This window comes from Ambystoma mexicanum, chromosome 8 (genome assembly GCF_040938575.1).
Source record: "Ambystoma mexicanum isolate Mex_15411 chromosome 8, UKY_AmexF1_1, whole genome shotgun sequence".
NCBI classification, from domain to species: domain Eukaryota; kingdom Metazoa; phylum Chordata; class Amphibia; order Caudata; family Ambystomatidae; genus Ambystoma; species Ambystoma mexicanum.
Window position 1 is genome coordinate 338,882,033 of NC_090929.1, and position 21,511 is coordinate 338,903,543.

Sequence of the window (21,511 nt, forward strand, 5' to 3'; positions counted from 1 at the left end):
ACATCTGAAGTAATGGCTCGCCATTCTCCAAGATGCTGCGCAAGTCTGCCCCCAACCGGCGAACCATGGGACATGGCCTCATGACTGAGCGGACTCAGCTGTGGAAGTGCCTAAGGGCAAAGAGGCAACTGCCCAAGCGGCTTTGGCACCTCGAGTACCTTGCTTTCCACCTCTGGTACTCCTATGGTGGCCCCTTTGACCGGCCACTCCTCCCCATCTACCAAAGGTAGAGTATTACCGAAAGGAACCTCCCCTCCATTGCTGTCCCCTAGTATGAAAAGGGGGAGGTTGACATACTGCAGCACTCAAAGACTTTGCTGCAGCTTTGGAGGCCTGTAACCTCTCAAGGCTCTCGTCAGTCTTGCTGCCAAACAGATGGACACCATCAAAGGGCATGTTGAGAAGCCGGGATTGCACATCAGGAGCAAACCCTGACTTCCGCAACTACGCAAACCTGCCTATCACGGTGCTCGCAGCCATGGACCGACTGACACAGTCTGCCGTGTCCAAACCGACTGAACGGATTCACACATGGCATCCTTGCCATCTTGCACGAGGGCTAGAAAACCATCCCGTTCTTCCCCTTCGGGAATATGCTCAGCCGCCAAAGATGCACAATTCCAAACAGTGTGAGTGAATCTCGCCAAGACACAAACGGAGTTGTCTGCCTTCAAAGTCATACCCCCAGATGAAAATACCTTCTTTGCCCAACCATCAAAGTGCTTATCGTCCCTATCAGGAGGGATGGTAGGGTACACAGCCTGCTTACCGGGGGCCGTAGCCGCCTGTACCACCAAACTCTCCGGAGTAGGGTGCGTCGACAAGTAGCAGGGGTCACTACTGGCAGAGCAGTATTTTTTCGGAAGCGACGTATTCACTGCCGGGAGACTCTCCGGAGCAGTCCAAGCCGCTGCCACCCTTCTTTGCAAAGCCATGTGAAATGGCAACACCGGGTCAGTGGGTGGACCTTGGTCCAGGATGTCCATCAGATCATCCTGATCAAAATCAACAGGTGGAGCAGACCACCCCAAGTATTCAGTCACCCTTGACATGAGATGCCTATAGGAGGATTCAGCATGCGTCCCAGGCTCAGGCCTGCCAAACTCCACCTCCGGAGAGGCGTCATGCAAGGACTGACTGAGTTCGCCCATCTGACTGTGCCCACACAAAAGGTCATCAGGAGGCTCAACCATCTCCTCATCAGACCCTTTCTCCACCTCCGAAATATAATCCAAAAGGTTGGAACAAATCCAATCTGGGAGGAGGAACAGAGTAGGGCTCAAAAACAGGCCTCACAGACTTACTGAGAGCCTTCCTCTGAGTATCCACAGCCCTACGGGCACCTCTGGCAAATCCACCACAAACGGCGAAGGTGCCAAGGGAATCGACGAGACGCCAACGGCGTCGACAACTTCTTCGAGGGCGGAGCCCCGAGAGCATCCTCCGATGGACACGGCGCCGATGGCGTCGACCCTTCCTCAAAGGCTTCACCAGTTCCGATGGTCTCAATGGCGTCGAGGACGGGGACCTGGATCTGGCATGGCTATGGCGATCTCCCTTTTCCGAGCGGGACCTCGACGTCTTCCGATGATTGCGCCGACCGCCCAAGCCCGAAAGGCGTGCAAGTGGTGGACCAAGCCCGTTCCCTGCCGGCTTCTTTCGAAGGCATGGCCGGAACTGTGCCTTGCGATTTGAAAATTGCCATCTGCTGGCGGAATGCATCTCATTCGGCCCACGACGAAGACTTGGTGGGACAAGTCAACCGTCTGGCGGAGTCCTCTGACGAGGACGGGGAAGGCGACCGGTGACGGCGCTTCCTAGAATGCCTCGAAGAGGCAGAGAAATGGCGGGATCCACTCCGAGACCCCCTGGATTTTTGCCGACGCGGAGGGTCGTCCCTCGAGTCATCGGTCGAAAGCCCAGCAGACTTCGATTTATGGGGCTTAGACACCCTACCTACCTTTAATTTCTTCTTACGTTCCCGCAAGGCCTTAGACTTCAGGGACTGGCAATCATCACAGTCGTCAGTGGCGTGGCTTTCGCCGAGGCACCAGAGGCAGATGTCGTGCAGGTCCGTGATGGACATTTTTTCAAACTGCAGTCCCGTCATTTTTTAAAGCACGACTTCAGGGTAGAAGAAGAAGACATCGCTATCGAAGAGAAGAATCAAGTGCGCCGAGATTCCGAAGCAAACACGTTTGTGGAAAAAACAGAACTGAGGCTATGGGTGCCGTGCGCCCTATATATAACATCCGGTGATGTCGACCCTCGAGGAACAACGTATCAACGTCATCGACGCAGGATGCCCTCTGCCGAAAATGTTCTGAAGCAGCACAGCTGTGGTCATTACCTGTTATAGATGTGGAATACGTCGGAGGACACAAAACCCTCGAAGGGACAGTATTACAGAAGGAGCAGATGTAAAAAGAACAGACAGCAATGGCTGAAAAGGAGCCTCAAGCAAGAACTAAATTCAAGTATACAGCAGTAGCAACAAATTGGTGTGGTGGAAAAGTACATGTCAGCCCATTTATAAGGCACATAAAAGTGGGTCTGGAGAAGAAAGACACTAGTTCGGGTGGCCTCTTTAACAAATACATGGCTAAGTAGACCAACAATGTATGCCATCATTAGCAGGCCATAACAAAAAATCCATCATAGCAAGCAGGCCATAACAAAAAATCCATCATAGCAACTGCAGAACAGGCTAGAAGATCTATGTGAGGAGCTTGTGCCATCTGCAAGTGGGTGCCTTTAACAGAATGCTATCTGGTGAGGTTGAAATAACATAAGCCTTTTTGATTTTTATTAAAGTAAAATGTTGCAAGTAATTCTATTTCTAAAAGGGAGGTCTGCCAATCAGAACCCCCCTTTCATAAATGCTCCATGTCCAAAGTATAGTGCTAAAATGTGCCTTAGATGAGATAGTCTGCGCACACTAGGGATCGGTGAGCCGGCTCAAATCAAATGTGAGAGTATCTAAACAATGGGGCTCGACTCGAAAGGTTTGAGTCATTTGGATCTCAAGCTCAAAAGGGCTTGAAATGTTTCAAGGTGATATTCAAGCCACTTGTAGAGTTACAAGAATTTGATGGCTCAAGTCGGCTTGAATAATGCTTTATGGTAATACTGAATTCAGGAATACAGGTTTTGTAGGAATTGATACAATTGGTGCATCAACTCCAGCCTTGAGCTATTCTGTTTCAAAGAGAGCAGAGAGACAGACTGCTAGGCCTTGACTGATTTATTAAAAGCCATCCCGTCTCCAAACCTCCATATATTTGAAAAACGTTACTACGTTTTTTAAGTTGAATCATTCGAAGTAGGGGGTTTCTTGCATTCAGTTCATTCTTTTATCCCATTTAAAAGTATGTTCCTTTTTGTTTAATCTTCTTCTAGTTTGTATTGTTCAACTGTTTTCTACAAATACATTCTCTTTACATTACATTTGTTCAGAGTTTCTTGTGGAGAAGACACTTCCATTGGAGCTATAGCAAGGGAGAAGGACAAAGTGTTCTGGCCAGACAATTCTGGTTGAAAATTAGAATACTAGTGGCAATACTTCCATTAGGGATGTAATAGAATCAGAATATAGCAAAACATGTTCGAAAAGAGTTCTGCCAAGCCTCAAACCACAGATTAAACCTAGAAATCAACTAGTTGGTTGGAGAGCTTATGGCCAAAGACATGCATCCATTCAGTGTGGTCGAAAACCATGATTTTATAAGCCCTTATTAATTACTTTGCACCACACTACAACATGCCAAGCCAGATTTATTTTCAATTATTTAACTAATGTGATTACACAAAAGACTACGTGCTGTTCATTTAATACAGACATGTGGAGCAGCTTCCAAACAGCAGATTACATGTGCATCACTACACATTGGATACCATTCCAATCAACAGACAACAACATCTCCCCTCAGGCCTTGACTCCAAAAGGCTCCTGCATCCGCAACACAGGTTGTGGTATGCAGAAAACTGCTGCTCTCTGCACCTGTTCCTTTGAAGAACAGCACATTACAGAAGAATCCCATACAACCATTGGAGGAGAATTAGATGCCTAGCTATGGTTCAAAAGGAAATATTACAAGCTCTAAAATGTTTGTGGCAAATGTTGGTGGCAAATTGCTATCCTGGAGCTGCCAGGCAGCTTTAGGGATGAAACTGGACCCAAATAGGGGAGAGCAAGAATACAATGATTGCAATGTGGTGTAGAGTAAGATTAACGATGCGTCATAAAATGGAACTGAGGGGGGTGATCTTACCATAGCCAGATGAGCTCCCAAAGTTTTTCAAGGTGGAGTAGGTTGTTTGAAGAACTTAGTACACAGGATAAAACAAACAAACTACTGTACCTTTTTCCACCAAGCTCAGGCCTGTACTGATAGCCTGCAAGGTGGAATTGGAATTGGAGAGGATGTTGAAAGAGGGTGTGAGTGAGAAATCAGAAGCCTCTCAATGGATTAGTCCTATAATGATTGTGAAAAAGGCCAGTGGCACAATAAGCCTGTGTATTGATCTCTGGGAGATGAACAAGAATATCATAACGGAAAAATGTCCATTACTAAAAATAGACAATATGATCACTGACTTAAATGATTCAAAGGTGTATTCCCATTTAGATCTTCGCTCTGTATATCATCAAATTAAGATGCATCCGATTACATTTTAACGTTCAAAATGCACATAGGTCTGTTTAGGTGTGTCAGGATGCCTTTCGGCCTCATATCAGCCACTACTGTATTTCAGCGTATTATGCATGACATTTTGGGAGGGTGAGGGGAGTAAAGTTTTATCAGAATTACATATTGCTGTGGGGGAAAGATCTCAATGAACATGATGAAAAATTGAAGATGGTGTTGAAAAAGTTGGAAGAGGCAGGTTTAACGCTGACAATGGAAAAATGCAAATTCAGGAAGAGTCAAGTGGATTACTTGGGATATATTACATTTCATGTGAGGGTGTTAGACCAAAGGGGAGCACCAGCCAAGCCATTACTGACATGTCACCTCCAACGAACAAGGCAGAGGTGTCTTCATTTCTGGGGATGATCAAGTATTATTCAGAGTATGTGAAAGGTTTGGCAAGTAAGACGGTGAACATGAGGAGATTGACAAGAAGAGGAGTGAAATTTGATTGGAGTGGGTCAGAATTTGTGTTGGTAAAGAAAGATATCACAAGGGCGCCGGTACTGCAAGGGTTCAGAGGGTGTGCAAGCGGTTTTGTATACTGATGCCTCTAAATATGGGCTCGGAAGAGTGTTGATGCAGGAGAATGGCACTGAGTAACATACCATAGCATACGCCTCGAGGACGCTCAACGAGATTGAAGTGCGATAATCATTCATTGTACAGGAGGCCTTAGCCATATTGTGGGCAATAATGAAGTTTAGAGTGTACCTCTATGGTAGAAGGTTTGTGGGTCGCACTGACCACAAGTTCCTGATGGTAATATTTAATTTAAAAAAAAGGTTTGGATGGAGTATCTAGGCACATATCCAAATGGATCATGAGATTACAAGGGTTAGAATTTGAGGTACAGCATGTGAATGGTAGGGACAACGAAGTGGCTGATGTCTTATCCAGGAAACCTTCGACACAAGATGATAATGTCAATGAACAGGGTGAGGAGTATATCAAAGATATTTTTGTGGTGGAGGAGACTCTTCAGGAGGAAGAGTGGCATAGAGCTTGCAACGAACACAAGGTGTATGAGGAGGCCAAAAGATTGACAGAGTTGAGATGGAGCTGTCCGGCTGTTGATAGCGTTGGATAAACAATTAAGGTCTACAAAAGGATCAAAGATGAATTGTGTGTAATGGATGGAATGTTGTGTAGAGGGCAGCGCTTAGTGGTTCCGGAGACCATATGTGAGAAAGTGGTGGATTTAGGGCATAAAACACATATGGGTATCTGCAGAATGAAGGCATTCACTAGGATGGAATTTTGGCGGCCAGGTATGGACAAGTTTATTGAGGTGATGATTATGGAGTGTGAGCGATGTAAGACTAGTGACACAGTTTTGGAAACTAGGACACCCCCCATGGTTATACAGAGACCCAAGATAGTGTGGGATACCATTGCTGTTGATCTTTTGGGATCATTGAATTTCTGCAGTGCAAGCGATTGTTATGTTGTGGTGGCAATGGATTTGCTCACAAAGTGGCCGGAAGTGGATATTCATAAAATTCCCTGAGAACATTTTCTGGAGAGAAGGGTAGCCATCTGGGGTCGTGACAGACACTGGTCCACAGTTTGTCTCTAAGGAGTTTCAACAGTGGGCAAGAGAGAATGGTATCAAACAAAGTAACATGGAGCTTTATCATCCACAAAGCAATTCTTGTGTGGAGTAATTTAATAGAACCTTGATGGCAGGGATACAGACGTCTGTGCAGTTTGGTGGGGAGTGGAAGAGAGAGATGTGTTGGCGGGTGTGTCAATACAGAAACACTCCACGACGGGTGACTAGAGCTACACCGTTTGAGTTCATGCGGGGTCACAAGACCAACTTGCTAGTTCCGAGGTGCAGGGGGCATGCCAAAGTGGTTGGTGTGGCTGTCCAGATGGTGAGAGAGAAGATGAGGCTCAAGGGAGTTGATGCTAAAAGGTGGTATGATAAAAAACATGCATGCAGATTGGTGAGGGTTAGGAGAAGAGAGGGGATGAGGTGAAGATCAAACTGCATAGATGGACCAGTAAAACAGATTCCAAGTATTCCAAAGCCAGGACAGTGAGTGAAGATATTGGCAATACCATTCGTTTGGAGGGTGGAGAGGTTTGGAATAAAGAGAGGGTGGTCAGAAGGTCATTTGAGTAGTGCACCACAAACAACCCTGGAAGTGTTCAACCTATGTTATTTCCTGCGTTACATTGTATATAGTTCACCCTTGTCAAAGGGAAGAAGATGTGTTTTATTGTAAATAGGTAGTCCTGTTTCTACCTTTGTGACATCCATTGCCAGTGATGTCATATGAGTTCCAGAGAGAACTCAACACCCGTTCTATTCTTAGAGCTACATATTGTTAGAATGTTTATGTTGGAACTGTTGGTCAGTTGGCAGCTGAAGAAGTGAGAGAGCGCTGCAGCCCTTGATGTGAACCTGAAATAAGTCATAGTTCTCTCATGAGTATATGTGACTTACTTGGATTATAATACTATTCTATGAAGGTATCGGGAGCAGGGATAAACATTCAGGCAATGCAACCTGTCATCAACCTGTACAACATTTACCTAGAAGGTGGAACTCTACTTTTCACATGTTCAAAAGAATGTTAGCGCAAAAGGAAAGCAGTACTCCTGCTGCATGGTGTACTTCTGTACACCTGTACACCATGCAGCATGTAGTGGCAGATGGTGTTTTGCTAAATCCATCACAGTGGTTCATGCAAGAACACCTAACACACCTTCTGAGATCTTTTGAAGAAGCTACTAGCCACATCATCAGAGAGAATGGCACACTAACTGAAATGATACCACCAGAATGTCCTTTAAAGCTACAAGTTGAACAACAGTGTAGTGCCTTTCAAAGCAAATGAGGAGTTTCTGGAATATCCATTGCTGACCGAATACTTCAGCTGCCACAAAATTGCAACAATTTAACCATCTGACGGACACCAAATGTTAGCAACCCAAATTGGCCATCGATTTAAAATGAGACAGTGACCAAAGAGTCTGGAAGGTTCATCTTAAAAAGACTTGCTCATTTCTGCCTTGGCCGAGGATTGTGAGGAGGTCACTGCCTACCACTTCCACCCAACATTCAGAAAACAAGGAGAATCACCAGTTCATATACAACATGCATATTTGAAGGTACTCCACAGCAGATGCCAGAAAGAGCACCTAGTAAGAACTCCTATTTGGACAAGCCACCCATGTTAACTAAGGAGGACACTATGGGTGTGTCAAGGGAGCACTCTACACAGTACACTGTAGAAAGCTATCTCAAGAAAGGTGTCGCACCATTTAACACTGATCCGTTCAAATACTGGAGAGATAAGAAGCAGATCTGGCCCGGTCTTTCTACATTAACTTGCAAAATTTTGAGCCACCAGCCAACCAGGTTTAAATGCAGCCCATATTTTTAGCTCAGCTGGAAAAAGATCTGAAACATGTACTCTACCAAGTGACCTATGGCTGCCTATGAAAATGGGTGACAGGAAGTCAGACAACACGGGTCCATGCACACACTGCCTATATTTGAGGAGGTGGCGGATCATTATTAGCAACTGCAATAGCTGATAAAAACCAATAATACATGTTGGAATCAGAGAAAGATTGAGAGAAGTCTACCAAACACAACACAAATAATTATAGCATGGCATTTTAACAAGTATATAGATCTGGGCGCGCAGTAACGTATCCTCAAATGTATCTATCAAAAGCCAGCTTTTTTTGAGCCATGACAATTTGACTCACACTAGGCCAATCATGTTGCCCCAAAATTGGGGTCTAGAACCTCATAGCAACAACAGCACGGATCGGATCCTGAGCTGACTTCATAAAACATCAGGGAACCCCTTGATGCAAGGTACTTTGGGGTGACAAAATATACAATTACACTGTTCTACCTCAACATTTCATCATCTTTTCTTCTAGCTTTTGTACATATACAATTTCACAGTTGTTTGGCTTGCTATGCATAAATCCTCACTCTCTTCACTCACTAATTATTAGTTGATCAAGTTCAATTTATTGGTTATTTCTTTACCAATAGAGTAGTTGCTGTTTGTGCAGCCACCATCAACTCTGGTTGGAATTAAAGAATGTTTTCTATGGGTTTTTAGTGGACTCTAGATCACAATGTGATGGTGGCAGCACAAACAGCTAATTGTAGAATTGCTATAAAATCTGTATATGTGAATACAGCCCCACTGGTTTGAAAAGATAAAGATCAGGGGTCACTGTGATGTTGAACACAGAATGTGCATATGACTATGAAATATGTAACATGTACATAGACACAAAATAAGTGATGCAAAAACTGTATTGGTAATGAAATAACCAATAAATTGAACATGATCAACAAATAATAAGGAGTGAGTTCTGAGATTGATAATGTATGCATTGAATGCAAAAAACTGACATTGTATACATACAAAAACTAGAAGAAAATATGATAATAAGTTGAGGTATAACCATGAGCTGACTGCAGGCACTAGGAAAATTGATGGGGCTGGGACTCTGTCCCTTTAGAACAGATTGGACTAGATACCAGTTGTTAGACAGGTGGGTATTATACAATTCATCCTGGTAGGCATGTGATCTAGCTACTTCATAAGAATCCAGGAGATAACCTTTGGGCAACCAGAGTTCTAGTAAAAAAAGCATGCAGGGGAACAATAGAAATCCTGTGAATGTGAAAGATACAAGGACAGCCATAAGGGGCTAAATCCCTCGAACTGTATTTTGTAAGATAGGGAACTAGAGTAGCACTGGGGCACTAGGTCCCTTAGCATAGGCCCTTGCACTTGTTTAGTTGACCTTTCAACCCGACACTATTTAACAAATCCATCCATGTAAGGTTTTCTACAACCCCTAGGCCCTATAGGTGTTCATCCGATCATATTAGTGAAGTAGAAATAAAGTTGCTGAATGATGCTCCTGGTGTATTGTGAGTTTGGACAGTCCCCACATTACACAATGGTGTTAAAAGTGGTATTAGCAGGACCCAATCTGGGATTACAACCCAGAACACTCCCCGACCACCATGAAGGCAAGTCGGTCTTCCTACAAGGCAAACATTCCCTACAGAGCGACACAGAGGCTGCAGGGTCTGACCTATACAGTGTGGAAGATTGTGCAGTTCCCTCCCTCAGAGACAGGCTGTTGGGGATAACAAGCTTTCTGATCAAAGTGCCCATGGATACTTAATGGAGAAGAGCTCCCAAATCTAGGCTGGCAGCAAACTAGATAAGGCTGGATATTGAGGCACCTGTTAAAGCCCACAATGCAGACAGCAAATATATATGTATTCTAATTGCCTATGATACCTAATACCCTAAAGCCTTCCATCTTCGGGCCAATATGACAACATTCTTAAACATCTGGTCCCCTACTTTTCATTGGTAGGATTCCCAAAAGAAATTCTTACAGACCAAGGGTCTAGTTTCATTTAGAAATGTATGAGTAAAATCAAAGACCTCCTATATGTGAAGACCGTACACCCCCCTCCATATATCAATCCAAAAGTGATGGGCTAGTTGGCAAGTTTAAAGAGACCTTGAAAACGTATTAAGGAAATGAGTAGACAAGGATGGGAAACATTGGGATGAGTTGCTACCCTGCTCTTTATTTACCTTAAAGAATACCTCTGCAGGTTTCCACAGGCTTCAACCACATTTAGGGTATATACAATCGAGAGCCCCGGGATGCCCTAGATATGTTAAGAGAAGGGTGGGAACAACAGGATGTTCAGGCCATGAAGACCACCTAATTTGAATAGCAAGGAACGTGGGCTGTGGCCAAACCAACAGGGTCATATGGCCACTAAGAGAAAAGGTGAGTAGGCTATGCCAGTGGAGTCTCAAATGTGGGAAGTCAGGGTTGGATGTCAGTAGAGAGAGGATGCACAATGAGTGGAGCTCAGGGACTAGTAAAGAAGCGACCACTGTGCTAACTAAATCAAAAAAGAAAAGAGCTAACTGGGTTCAATAATCCAGACTCTGGCGGAAATAGCAGGAACAATGGGCCAACTAAAGACACCATGCTGGTATTTAGAAAGCTGCTGGTATAAGTGGGGTCACTAGAACAACTTAAAGATTGCTAGTTTTTCAGGCCAAGGTTAGGGGCCACACATTCTACACACATGTACCATGGTGGGCGGGATACATAGTAATGTTAAATGCTAAACCAGGGAACCACTGATTACTGAACATTCCCAGGCTTCAGGGCTAATAGGAACAAGACTCAGCAATAGGGGTATGCTCAAAGTCTAGCCTAGGCAGCCAGCTCTGTTGTGGCCATCAGTTTACCCTTCTGGGGTGAGGACGTACAAGAAAGCAAAGTAAAAGAGTTTCAGCCAAGACAAAGGCCACAGCCTGTATAAAAAAAATCAGCCATGATGGAAAGTCACGCCCCATGAAATAAGTGTGAAGGGGCACCCCAAGCCCTGAGATTGAGTTGCTGGCTGGATACTGTCCTGAGCAGAGGTATGGGAACTGTGCTTTGATATTAGGCCAATGTGAACTTTGGACTTCCAGTACTTTAGGCTAGGTACCCTAATACAGACTTTGTTGAACCGTCTCCCTTGCTCTGCTTTCCACCGAGTGATCTCCCTCCTCCAAAACATCATTCAGAACTGTAATTGAGCCTTTCTTGGATTGCAATGTCTGAACCTAGGGATAAACTTCTACTATTTGGGGGGGGCGTGGCCTGGAGCGCCGACAATGCAGTCGCTCCCTTGATGGCCTCCGTGGGGTGCCCATTGCCGTGACACTTTGGGGCCACGAATAGGCTAAGACGATGGACCCCGCTCTAACCAGGGCTCGATGAAAGCCTGCGGCAGTGGTGGCCGCGCTCCGGGAGCTTTCCAGGACTTTGCCGCGAAGTTACAAGTCTTTGAGTTCCCTGCCCGCTCCTCCCTCCAAGATGGCGGACAAGGGCCTAGGAAACAGCAGAAGCCGCGGCATGGCGTAGAGGAGGGGGAGGAGCTCCCACCCTTGGGAGCCCACCGAGAGTCTTCTCTCCAATGCATTTGCAGCTCCCTCCTCCAGATCCCTACGGCCAGCGTGGAAGTCGCTACATAACGGCCCCTCCGATCCCAGCCGCAACCGGCGGAGTAGCATTGGGAGCTGGCGAGGGGGAGCTCCTACGGACATCTCAGCGACCTCATCTGCAGCCTCGCACGCGCCGCAGACGGCCAGAGGTATTGGTGGGGACTTTTCGCAGAGCTGACGACGAGTGAAGAGGCCCCGGCCCGGGGTGGAGGTGAGCCGGGGGAGGAGGTGGAGCTTTGACGTCGCCGACCGGGTGCCGCCGCTTGCGGGATCATGGAGGCCTCCCCACAACTGGAGGTCCCAGTTGGTCCCACTTGCCCCTTCCCCATTCACCGGACACACGAGAAGATCATCCTGGGGCGCCCCGGCCCACCCTCTCCGCCCCCCCCCTCTGCCTGCTGTGCTAACGCTGCAACTTTCTTCCCTCCCGGCTCCGGAGCACATTGATCCCCAGTTTTGCCTGGGGGAACAACATGTCCAGACAACCCAAAGCCGGCAAAAACGCAGATATTGCAACAATGCTATTGGTGTCGGAGAAGCCCAAAAGACAAGACCCCCCCGATCTCCCCTCCATGGGGACCCCAGAAGACAAGGGCTCCCTCGCCACGAAAAATGACATCAAAACTTTCATGGCGGACATTAAATCTGAATTCAGATCATGCATGCTGGAGCTCTCTACCAAACTTGAGAACATCGACCAAAGGGTAACAACTGCTGAACAGAGGCTAGGAGAAGTGGAAGACCGGACCCAGGACCAAGCATCTACCCTGACGGAGATCTAACGCTCAATCAGATTCCTCCAGGACAAATGTGAAACAATGGAATTTAAACAGGAGGACCTTGTGGTCAACAGGGCCCGAAGTATTCGAGGGGTCCCGACCTCAATCCCAGATAAAAACTTGGCAGAATACGTAGGGGACCTCTTTCAAGCTCTTCTCCCGGACTTCGAGAAGTCACAGCTCCTCCTGGATCGCACTCATAGGATGCGCTCTCGCCAGGGTTCACTTCTTCACGACGAAGGAAGCTATCTCCGCAATCAGCCGATCTTGTGATCTAATAACTTTCCAGGGCACCCCAATCCAAATTTATCAAGACTTGTCCGTTCTCACGCTCCAGAGGCAACGAGCTCTCTGACCTTTAGCAGCCTTCCTACAAGATCAACAAATTTGCTACCAGTGGCTCTTCCCCACGGCTCTCCAGTTTACCTACAAAGGCACCCAGAGAAGAATCAGCCACTTGGAGGATGCTGAGCAGATCATGAACCCGACCCCTGCTGAAGCGCGATCACCCGTGAACGTAGAGAGGGCCTCCGACCCAGACCTCCCGAAATCACCCACCACCAAAGTAAACTCATGGTCCAGAGTCCCGAGATTCAGAAAGAGGAAATAGCTACGCAAAAAATCCTACCATCTTTAAGGAACAAATGACCCTACTGATCGTGGCGGCGGGGCCCCACCCCACGGCCCATGCCCGCTTCTGAGGACTAATCCATCTGCATCCTTGGAAGATGATACCCACAAGTTCAGCCATGTTGGCTACGGACAGTTACATGGCCACGTTGGCCAAGAGGGGGTGCTGGATACACAAACCTGCCCCCCCTCCAGTTAATTCGCCACCTCCCCGTTGGAGGTTGGAGCAAAAAACTCAATGGCAGGAAAACACGCAGATGCAAGATACAAGAGATGTTGGCTGATACAACCCCTTTCCCCGTTCCCCCACAAGTAGGGCCAACCCACGCGCCCAGCGGCTCAGACCATTCCACTTTGAATTTCATCTCAATGAATGTCAGATGCCTAAACTCCCCAGCTAAACGCAAGTCCATATTGCAGAAACTTCACAATGATGGGGCCACGGTGGCCATGCTGCAGGAAACACACCTATTGCCAGCCGACTTCGGACGTCTACGCTCCCGTCTCTTCCCGAAACAATTTGGAGCATCTGGAAATGCCAAAAAAGGTGGTACAGCTATTCTCTTCAGGGAAGGGGTGGATCCTCAGATTTTTGACACAAAGCTTTGTCTGGAGGGCTGGTTTGTTGCCGTCAAGTGCCTGCTACTTGGGGAACTATACTCTGCCAAGTCATTATCGGCGGCGATTTCAATGGTGTGCCGGATCCTACAGTTGACAAGTCCCATCCCCCATCATCCGGGGACTTCACCTTGGCCCTGGCACTGCTACGCTTATTCAGAACCCTGGAAGTGGTGGATGCATGGAGGGTCTTACACCCCTCTGAAAGAGACTACTCATTCTATTCCCACGTCCACAGAACATTTTCGAGGATCGACCTCCTTCTGGTTTCTCCCCAACTGCTTTCGTTCACCAACGAGGTCTCCATAGGCCCACGGATTCTGTCGGATCATGGGCCATTGTCCTTGGAAATCCGAGCTCAGGTCCCTCCTCACCCAGCCAGACGGAGATGGACGCTCTATGATCCTATTCTCAACGATATGCCGCTTAGGGACTCGATTGCCACCACAATCAAGAACTTTTTTCTGGAGAACCCTGTAACAGACACTTCGCCCGCCAACACATGGGACATGATGAAGGTGGTTGTGAGGGGGGAGCTGATAGCACGAGGTGTTGCCTTCCATAAAACTAGACGTCGGACCCGCTTGACCCTCGAGGAGGACCTCCGGAAAGCAGAGCGGACCCACAAAGAAAAAGGGTGGTCCCCGAAGACCCAACGAGCCCTCCGCACGGCACAGCAGAAGATTGAGGCTCACTACGCCGAACATACAGCACATCAAATGGTCAAAGCGAAGCAATTTTATTACGCCAAAAACAATAAAGCTAACAGGCTACTGGTGGCCAAACTAGCCAAAGCAAAACGAAACAATACAATCGTTGGACTTCGGGACACACAAGGCCGAATCCACAATGCAGAGCAGGACAAACAACGCCTGGCAGCTGAACACCTGACACAGATAATGACCGCGCCACCACAGGATCTGAAAGAACAAAGGGAATACCTTCAGGGAGCAGCACTCCCCCGTATCACGGATGCTACGCGGCACCTCCTAGAGGCACCAATCTCCTCAGAGGAGGTGGATGAAGCTATAAAATCACTGAAATCCCGTGCGCCAGGCCCGGATGGCTACACAACCAGGTTCTACAGAGTCTTCAAGCTCCAGCTACTAGCCCCACTGGTACAGCTATTCAACTCCTTTAGAGAGACCGGTGCGATAACTCCATCGATGCAAGAGTCCATCACCATCCTGCTTCCCAAACCCGGAGGCGACCCGAGATGCCCAGCCTCGTATAGGCCCATCGCTCTCCTCAACATTGATGCCAATATTTACTCCAAGATCCTGGCGACTCGCCTAGCCCGCATCCTCCCAGATATAATTCAGCCCGACCAATGCGGCTTCCTGAAGAACCGATCTACGGCAGACAACATCCGCAGAGCTCTAAATTTGGTGGAATTAGCCACACGTGGGGACCAAAAGATGGCGCTTATAGCGCTAGACGCAACCAAGGCATTCGACAAAGTGGACTGGACATTTATGAGGCTCACCCTGGAGTCGTTTGGTTTTGGCCCGGAATTCCGCACGATGATTCTAGCCAATTATGAATCCCCCAGAACCCTACTCCGAATCAATGGCAATCTCTCGACCCCCATCTCGCTGACCTGCGGAACGAGACAGGGATGCCCCCTGTCCACACTCCTATTTGCCCTGATCATGGAACCCTTCGCACAACGAATTAGGCTGAACCACGCAATCAAGGGTCTCCAAGTAGGGACTTCGCACCATAAACTGGCCCTCTACGCGGACGATGTCTTGCTAACGATCACCGACACCCGCAGATCGTTAACCCACGCCCTGGCCGAACTGAACAACTATGGAAAGGTCACAGGCTTTTCTATCAACTTTAATAAATCAACAGCGCTGGGAGTCGGACTCTCACCGAGAGAGCGAGAAGAGTTGAGACCAATATGCCCGATCCAATGGAAGACGAAGGCTATCAACTACCTGGGGGTCCAGATTCCTGCCAAACCAACGGAGGTCTACCGAGTGAATTTTCCCCTGCTCTTTCAAGAACTGGAGACGGATTTAAAGCGCTGGGCTTCCCAGGAGATCTCCCTAATGGGAAGGATCACGGCATGTAAGATGAACCTGCTTCCAAGATTTTTGTATGCATGCTCGCCCTCCCGGTGTTGATCCCGACCTCAGCACTCCAGAACCTACAGAGGAAGATGCTGCACTTTATTTGGAGGGGGAAAAAAGCCAGAATACCAAAGGACTCAATGATGGGGAACGCGAAACTTGGTGGCCTGGGAGTCCCAGACCTTCAGAAATACCAGGTGGCGGCCCAATTAGCATGCAATCAGGCATGGCAAACAATTACAAATCGTCCTAGGTGGGTGGACCTGGAACAGTCACGTCTAGCTCTACCCCTACGCTTTCTTCCCCACATCTCACCGGGTCCAGAAGGCAATGGCAGGAGCTATTGCTATCCACCAGACATACTGTGGCCATTTGGGATAGGACCCTGAAGCAGAAGAAAGTCCCCAGGGGACTCAGCCCCTCATCCCCGGTCTTTATGAATCCTGCCTTTTCTCCGGGCTTGGCCCCCAGGAACTTCAAAAACTGGATTGCGGGTGGCCTGGAGACCTTAGGACAACTTTTCGAGGGAGGACAACTGCGCTCTTACGAACAATGTAAGGATAACTTCCACCTTCGAGAAACGGACAGATTCACTTACCTCCAACTGCGTCACTGGTGCTCCCACCCACAGATTCGTCAAGCAGCAACACGCCTGCCCACACCCATAGGACTCACCCTCAACGACCTTCCACTCCGAGGTAAGATCTCAACACTATACAAGCTCCTCCAAAAGGACTTTCTCACCTTCAAGTCCAGGGCCATGGCGCAATGGGAGGCAGACTTGGGACACCCTTTAGAGGACCAGTCCTGGGTGGACATTTGGACCCGCACCCAATCAGCCTCCTCCTGTGTTACAAATAGGGAATGCGCCCACAAAATCCTACTGAGGTGGTACTATCCCCCCTTGAGATTGCACCACATGAATCAAGCGCTGGACCCGGCCTGTTGGAGGCGATGTGGCCAGGTAGGATCCTTCTTCCATATGTGGTGGACCTGCCCCAAGGCCCAAACTTTCTGGAAAGAATGCCTGGCGGCCATTGCAGCAATGACGCACTTCACACTCCCACTAGAACCCGAACCTATCCTCTTAGGCGCCCCGATTCCGGGGAGTTACCCGCGCAAGGGCCCCAAAGCTAGACTCTTATCGCACTGCTTTCTGGCGGGCAGAATAGTGGTGGCCCGTACATGGAAGTCGGTGGAGGGCCCGCTCCTGCCCCTGTGGTGGGTGAAACTGTGGGATGTACTCATTGCGGAGAAGGTGACTGCGGCCAGGGCGGGTGTTCTCCATCGCTTCCAGAACATTTGGAACCCGATCCTCGAATTCGACCATGACTTTCCAGCCTTAACATATAAACCCCAACTGGCCAGGAGGGTCCTGGAGAGCTGGCCCACCCCGCAGGAGCGAGAACAAGAGGAGGGAGACTGATCTGCTAAATGAACTCTGAGAGGGGAAGGAGAAGCAATACTCTTATGGGTCAATGCATGCTACATGTCGATTACAAATGTATGTAATGTTTCCTGCCTTGTTCAAAAATAAACATATTTAAAAAAAAACAAAAAAACTTCTACCATTTATGCTGGACGAGCTGTGGAGTTCAGCACCCTCACGTGGATCTATATATTGCAACATAGTTTCAAGGTAATACCAAGTACAGGTTCAACATCCCGAACACTGCAAAAGGAAGTATATATGTTGCATTAATGGGTTGAAATTATGGATACAGAACAGTAACTCCACTCTTATAGCTTCCAGGAGAACTAAGGATCCGCGCTAATGACCAACACAGATACTTTGCTCATTGGCGCCTGAAAACCTGACCCTACTCAGATCTAGGATCTTGCAAAACCTCTTGACTCATATACCTCTGATGTCTTCAATGATGTACCCGGACAGAAGCAGGGGTTTTCCTACCATATTCAATACCACACAGGAACATCCATTCATCTCATGCCACATAGAGTACCTGCAGCCCAACGCAAAGCCAAACGAGAAGGGGAAAAAGAATGCCAGTTGTAGAGGGGTTGCAGTCAGCAGTTCTCCCTAATTTACCTTTTAGTGAAGTTTGACAGGAGTTGGTGATTCTGCATCAATTTCAGAAAAGTGAATGAGCTCTCCCAATTGTATGCATACCCGATGCCAGGGGTTCTCAAGCTGATAAAAATTAGATTGGATTCTCTGCCATCATTTGCACCCTTGGCTTCACAAAAGGGAAGTGGCTGGTCACGCTGGCTTGCATAGATAATGGCCTTTTCCACCCCGGAAGGGTTTTTTCAATTTACCATTGTTCCCCTCTGGGCTACATGGGGCACTTTCCAAAAGCTCATGGATTCCCTCTTAAGTCAACATCGGGAGTTTGCAGGATCTTATAGTGATAACATTGTGCTTCAGAGGGGGTATTAGGAGTTAATGCATCTCTTGCGCTTGGTAAACTAGACGTTGCACATAGCCAGATTAGCTGCTAGTCACACAAAATGCTGTTTAGCACAATCAGAGTTAAAATACTTTGGCTTTTGTGTGGGAAATAAATAATCCAACCCCAGGAGGAGACGGAAGAAGCCTTCTAGGAGAGTATTATGATATTTTGGGGGTTCGCTGGTTATTACAAGAGGACTAACTCTACCTTCCCCCACTATATCTGGGACCCTAAGTTATTTTTAAAATATAGAAGTAGCTTCAAGCATTGAATGAAACTGGATAAATGGCAATAGGGCTCCCTTTAGCATAACGTGTGATAAAGAATTTAAAGATAGTCTCCAGTATTGGAGTTTATATCATAATCACCATTTTGACTGCATGGTAAAAGACCGAGGATGAGTGTGTGTATTGGGGGGGGAATGGTAGGGGAGTTAGTGTACTGTAGGTTTGAATTTTAAACTGCTTTGTGAATTGTACTGAGGGTTCCCAGACTGTTGACATGGAATATTCAAGGCACGCAAGTCTATGGAAGATCCAACCATGAAGAATGTAGTAAATCTTTAACAATTCCCACTCTAAAGTAGGGAGCAGAGCAGTGATGAAGAAAGGTCTAAAAAGCACATATTCTGATATGAGATTAAGCAAGTTGGATATCTGACCTCAGCAGCCTTCCTGTGGTCGTCGTCATTCTCAAGCATTCTGACATCCACTCCAAGGCAACGCAGGTAGCGTCCTAGACCCTGCAGCATATTATCACAGACCACACTGAAGTTCTGGGGGGACAGTGGAGGTGGAGGTACTGAGGGAGGCACCACGGCATGCTTCATCTTCTGGAAAGTAACACAGAAACCGAAATTTCATGAAGAAGTCAGCAAAAAAGACAATTCACATTTTCTTTTTTATTTGAAGCATTTTTAAGGCTAAAACCTAACCAAAAGAGATATTAAGGTGATTTATCTCTCCTTCAAAGAGCACGTAGCAAGGAAGACAAACAGCCTGGCACAAACTTTCTCTCCTGATAAAAATCAAGCCACTCATCCGAGCAAACACCTTCATACATGCTGTCCAAACCCTGCTCCCTTTCCACCTGTATAAGACAATGCTTTCTGGAAGATCTTTGACGACCACCCTGGCACCCCTCAGATGAGTCCTACGTGCTGCAGCATGACACAAAGGACCCAGCAAATTCGATCACATCCCTGACCCGAATCAAACTGTACTGGCTGCCACTTAAAATATGTATCTCCTTCAAATCCTACTGCATCACCTACAAGGCAGTCACACTCAAAACAACGTCAGATAGGCTGCCACCGAACTAAACCATGTAGGGCAACAGGGACTCTGTGATGACAAGAGTAAAATATAAGGATTGGGGTATGGTACTTGTTAAACTACTGGTCCCCAAAGATAATTTGCTACAGTGAATGGGGTAGACATAACCTTTAGAAGAACAAGTTACTTACCAACTGTAACGTTCTTTCGACTGGATGTTCCTCCCACGTATGCCTCATCTTGTGATAAATCGTTATCTCAAGCTTCGCTGCTTTGGGAAAAAATTCTCTCGGCAGAGGGTGCTGTGCTCGAGGTCGTGGCGTTGATTGTCCTCGACGTACTCCGTACTCTGTCGACGTCATCGATGGTATAAATAGCTCGAGCCGCGCCCGTTGCTTCAGTTCTGTTTTTTTGATGATATATATATATATGAGGAACACCCAGGCGTGTCCCATGACCGATACATTCTTCGTGAGAGGAAAGTGTAAGAAAGCGTAAACTGTACTGTGGGGTAGGATGGGAGGGTCGATGAGGAATACGTGGGAGGAACATCCAATCGAAAGAACGTTACAGTTGGTAAGTAACTTGTTCTTCGAATGGATTGTGTCCTCCCACGTATTCCTCATCCTGTGATAGGCTCCCATAGCAGTATCAATTTTTGGAGGTGGGAGTACCAATTTCAGTTTTCGTGGACAGAATGCAGAACTGCCTTTGCAAATAAACCCTCGTTAGAGGAGGCAGTGTCCAAACAATAATGTTTAACAAAAGTATGCATTGTTTTCCAGGTTGCAGCTGCACAAATGTCTGCTGCCAGGACTCCCCACTTTAGAGCCGCAGAAGTAGCCATTCCCCTTGTAGAATGGGCACGAAGCCCATCTGGTGGTTCTTTTCCCACTAATCTGTAGCATTCAACTATGGCTAATATGATCCAGCGGGAAATGGTCTGTTTTGTTACAGATAAGCCTAATTTTTGACCAGTATAGCACACAAACAGTTGGTCATCTTGTCTCAATTTAGACATCCTTGATATGTAAAAACTAAGCCCTCTTGGGATCTAATCTGTGTAATCTCTCCTCTTCTTTGCCCAGATGAGGTGAAGGATAAAAAGTAGGTAGTACTATTTTTTGTGACAAATGGAAGTCCGAGACTACTTTTGGCAAAAACGAAGGTTTAACTTTAAGGACTACCTTATCTTTATAAAAAATAGTATATGGTGATGTGCATGAGAGAGCCTGAAGTTCGCTAACCCTGCGGGCTGATGATCGGGCCACAAGGAGGACAGTTTTTAGAGTCAAAAGCCTCAATGGACATGAGTGCAGAGGCTCAAAAAGGTATGCAAGTCAAGAATTTTAATACTAAATTTAAGTCCCAGGTTGGTACATGAAAAGGTACTGGAGGGTATACATTAGTAAACCCCTTTAAGAATTGAATTAACGGTATTTCGAAATATGAAACCTCTTCCGAGGAGCGCTTGAAAATGGACAGTCAGCAAGGTATCCTTTGATTGTTATTATCTGGAGCCCCATATTAGCTAGATGTAGCAGAAAGGAAAGCACCATTGGGGTGCCACACTGAAAAGGGTCCACATCCTTGTCTTTGCACCAGTTACTAAACCTATTCCAGTGACATCGGTACAAAGACTTTGTTGCTGGTCTTCTGGCCGAAAGCAAGATTTCCATTACGTCATCCGGAAGATCCCAATCCTTGTATCTCAACCTCTCAGAAACCATGCGTGAAGGTTGAGTGTCTTGACCTCTGGATGGAGAACCCGACCTTCCTCTTGCGAGAGAAGATCCTCTCTTTGCGGAAGACGTATTGGAGGGCAGATGGACATGTCTAGAAGGTCTGGGTACCACGTTCTCCTGGCACAATCCGGGGCAATTAGGATTATGGTTTTCCTGAACTTTCTCAACCTCCTGATTACTTGAGGAATCACGGGGACTGGGGGAAACGCGTACAGCAGTAGAAACTTCCACTCCACTACGAATGCGTCTCCCAG

At 47.1% G+C, this 21,511-nt stretch overlaps 1 protein-coding gene across 5 annotated transcripts in view; it reads right to left on the reverse strand.

Moving 5' to 3' along the window:
• EXD3 (exonuclease 3'-5' domain containing 3) overlaps positions 1–21,511 on the reverse strand; it is a 3,187,846-nt gene that overhangs the window by 1,371,359 nt on the left and 1,794,976 nt on the right. For all 5 annotated transcript variants that reach the window (XM_069609779.1, XM_069609780.1, XM_069609781.1 and 2 more), the window contains one exon: positions 18,900–19,070. In XM_069609779.1, the coding sequence (XP_069465880.1) occupies positions 18,900–19,070 (171 nt within the window). The remainder of the gene's footprint in view (positions 1–18,899; positions 19,071–21,511) is intronic.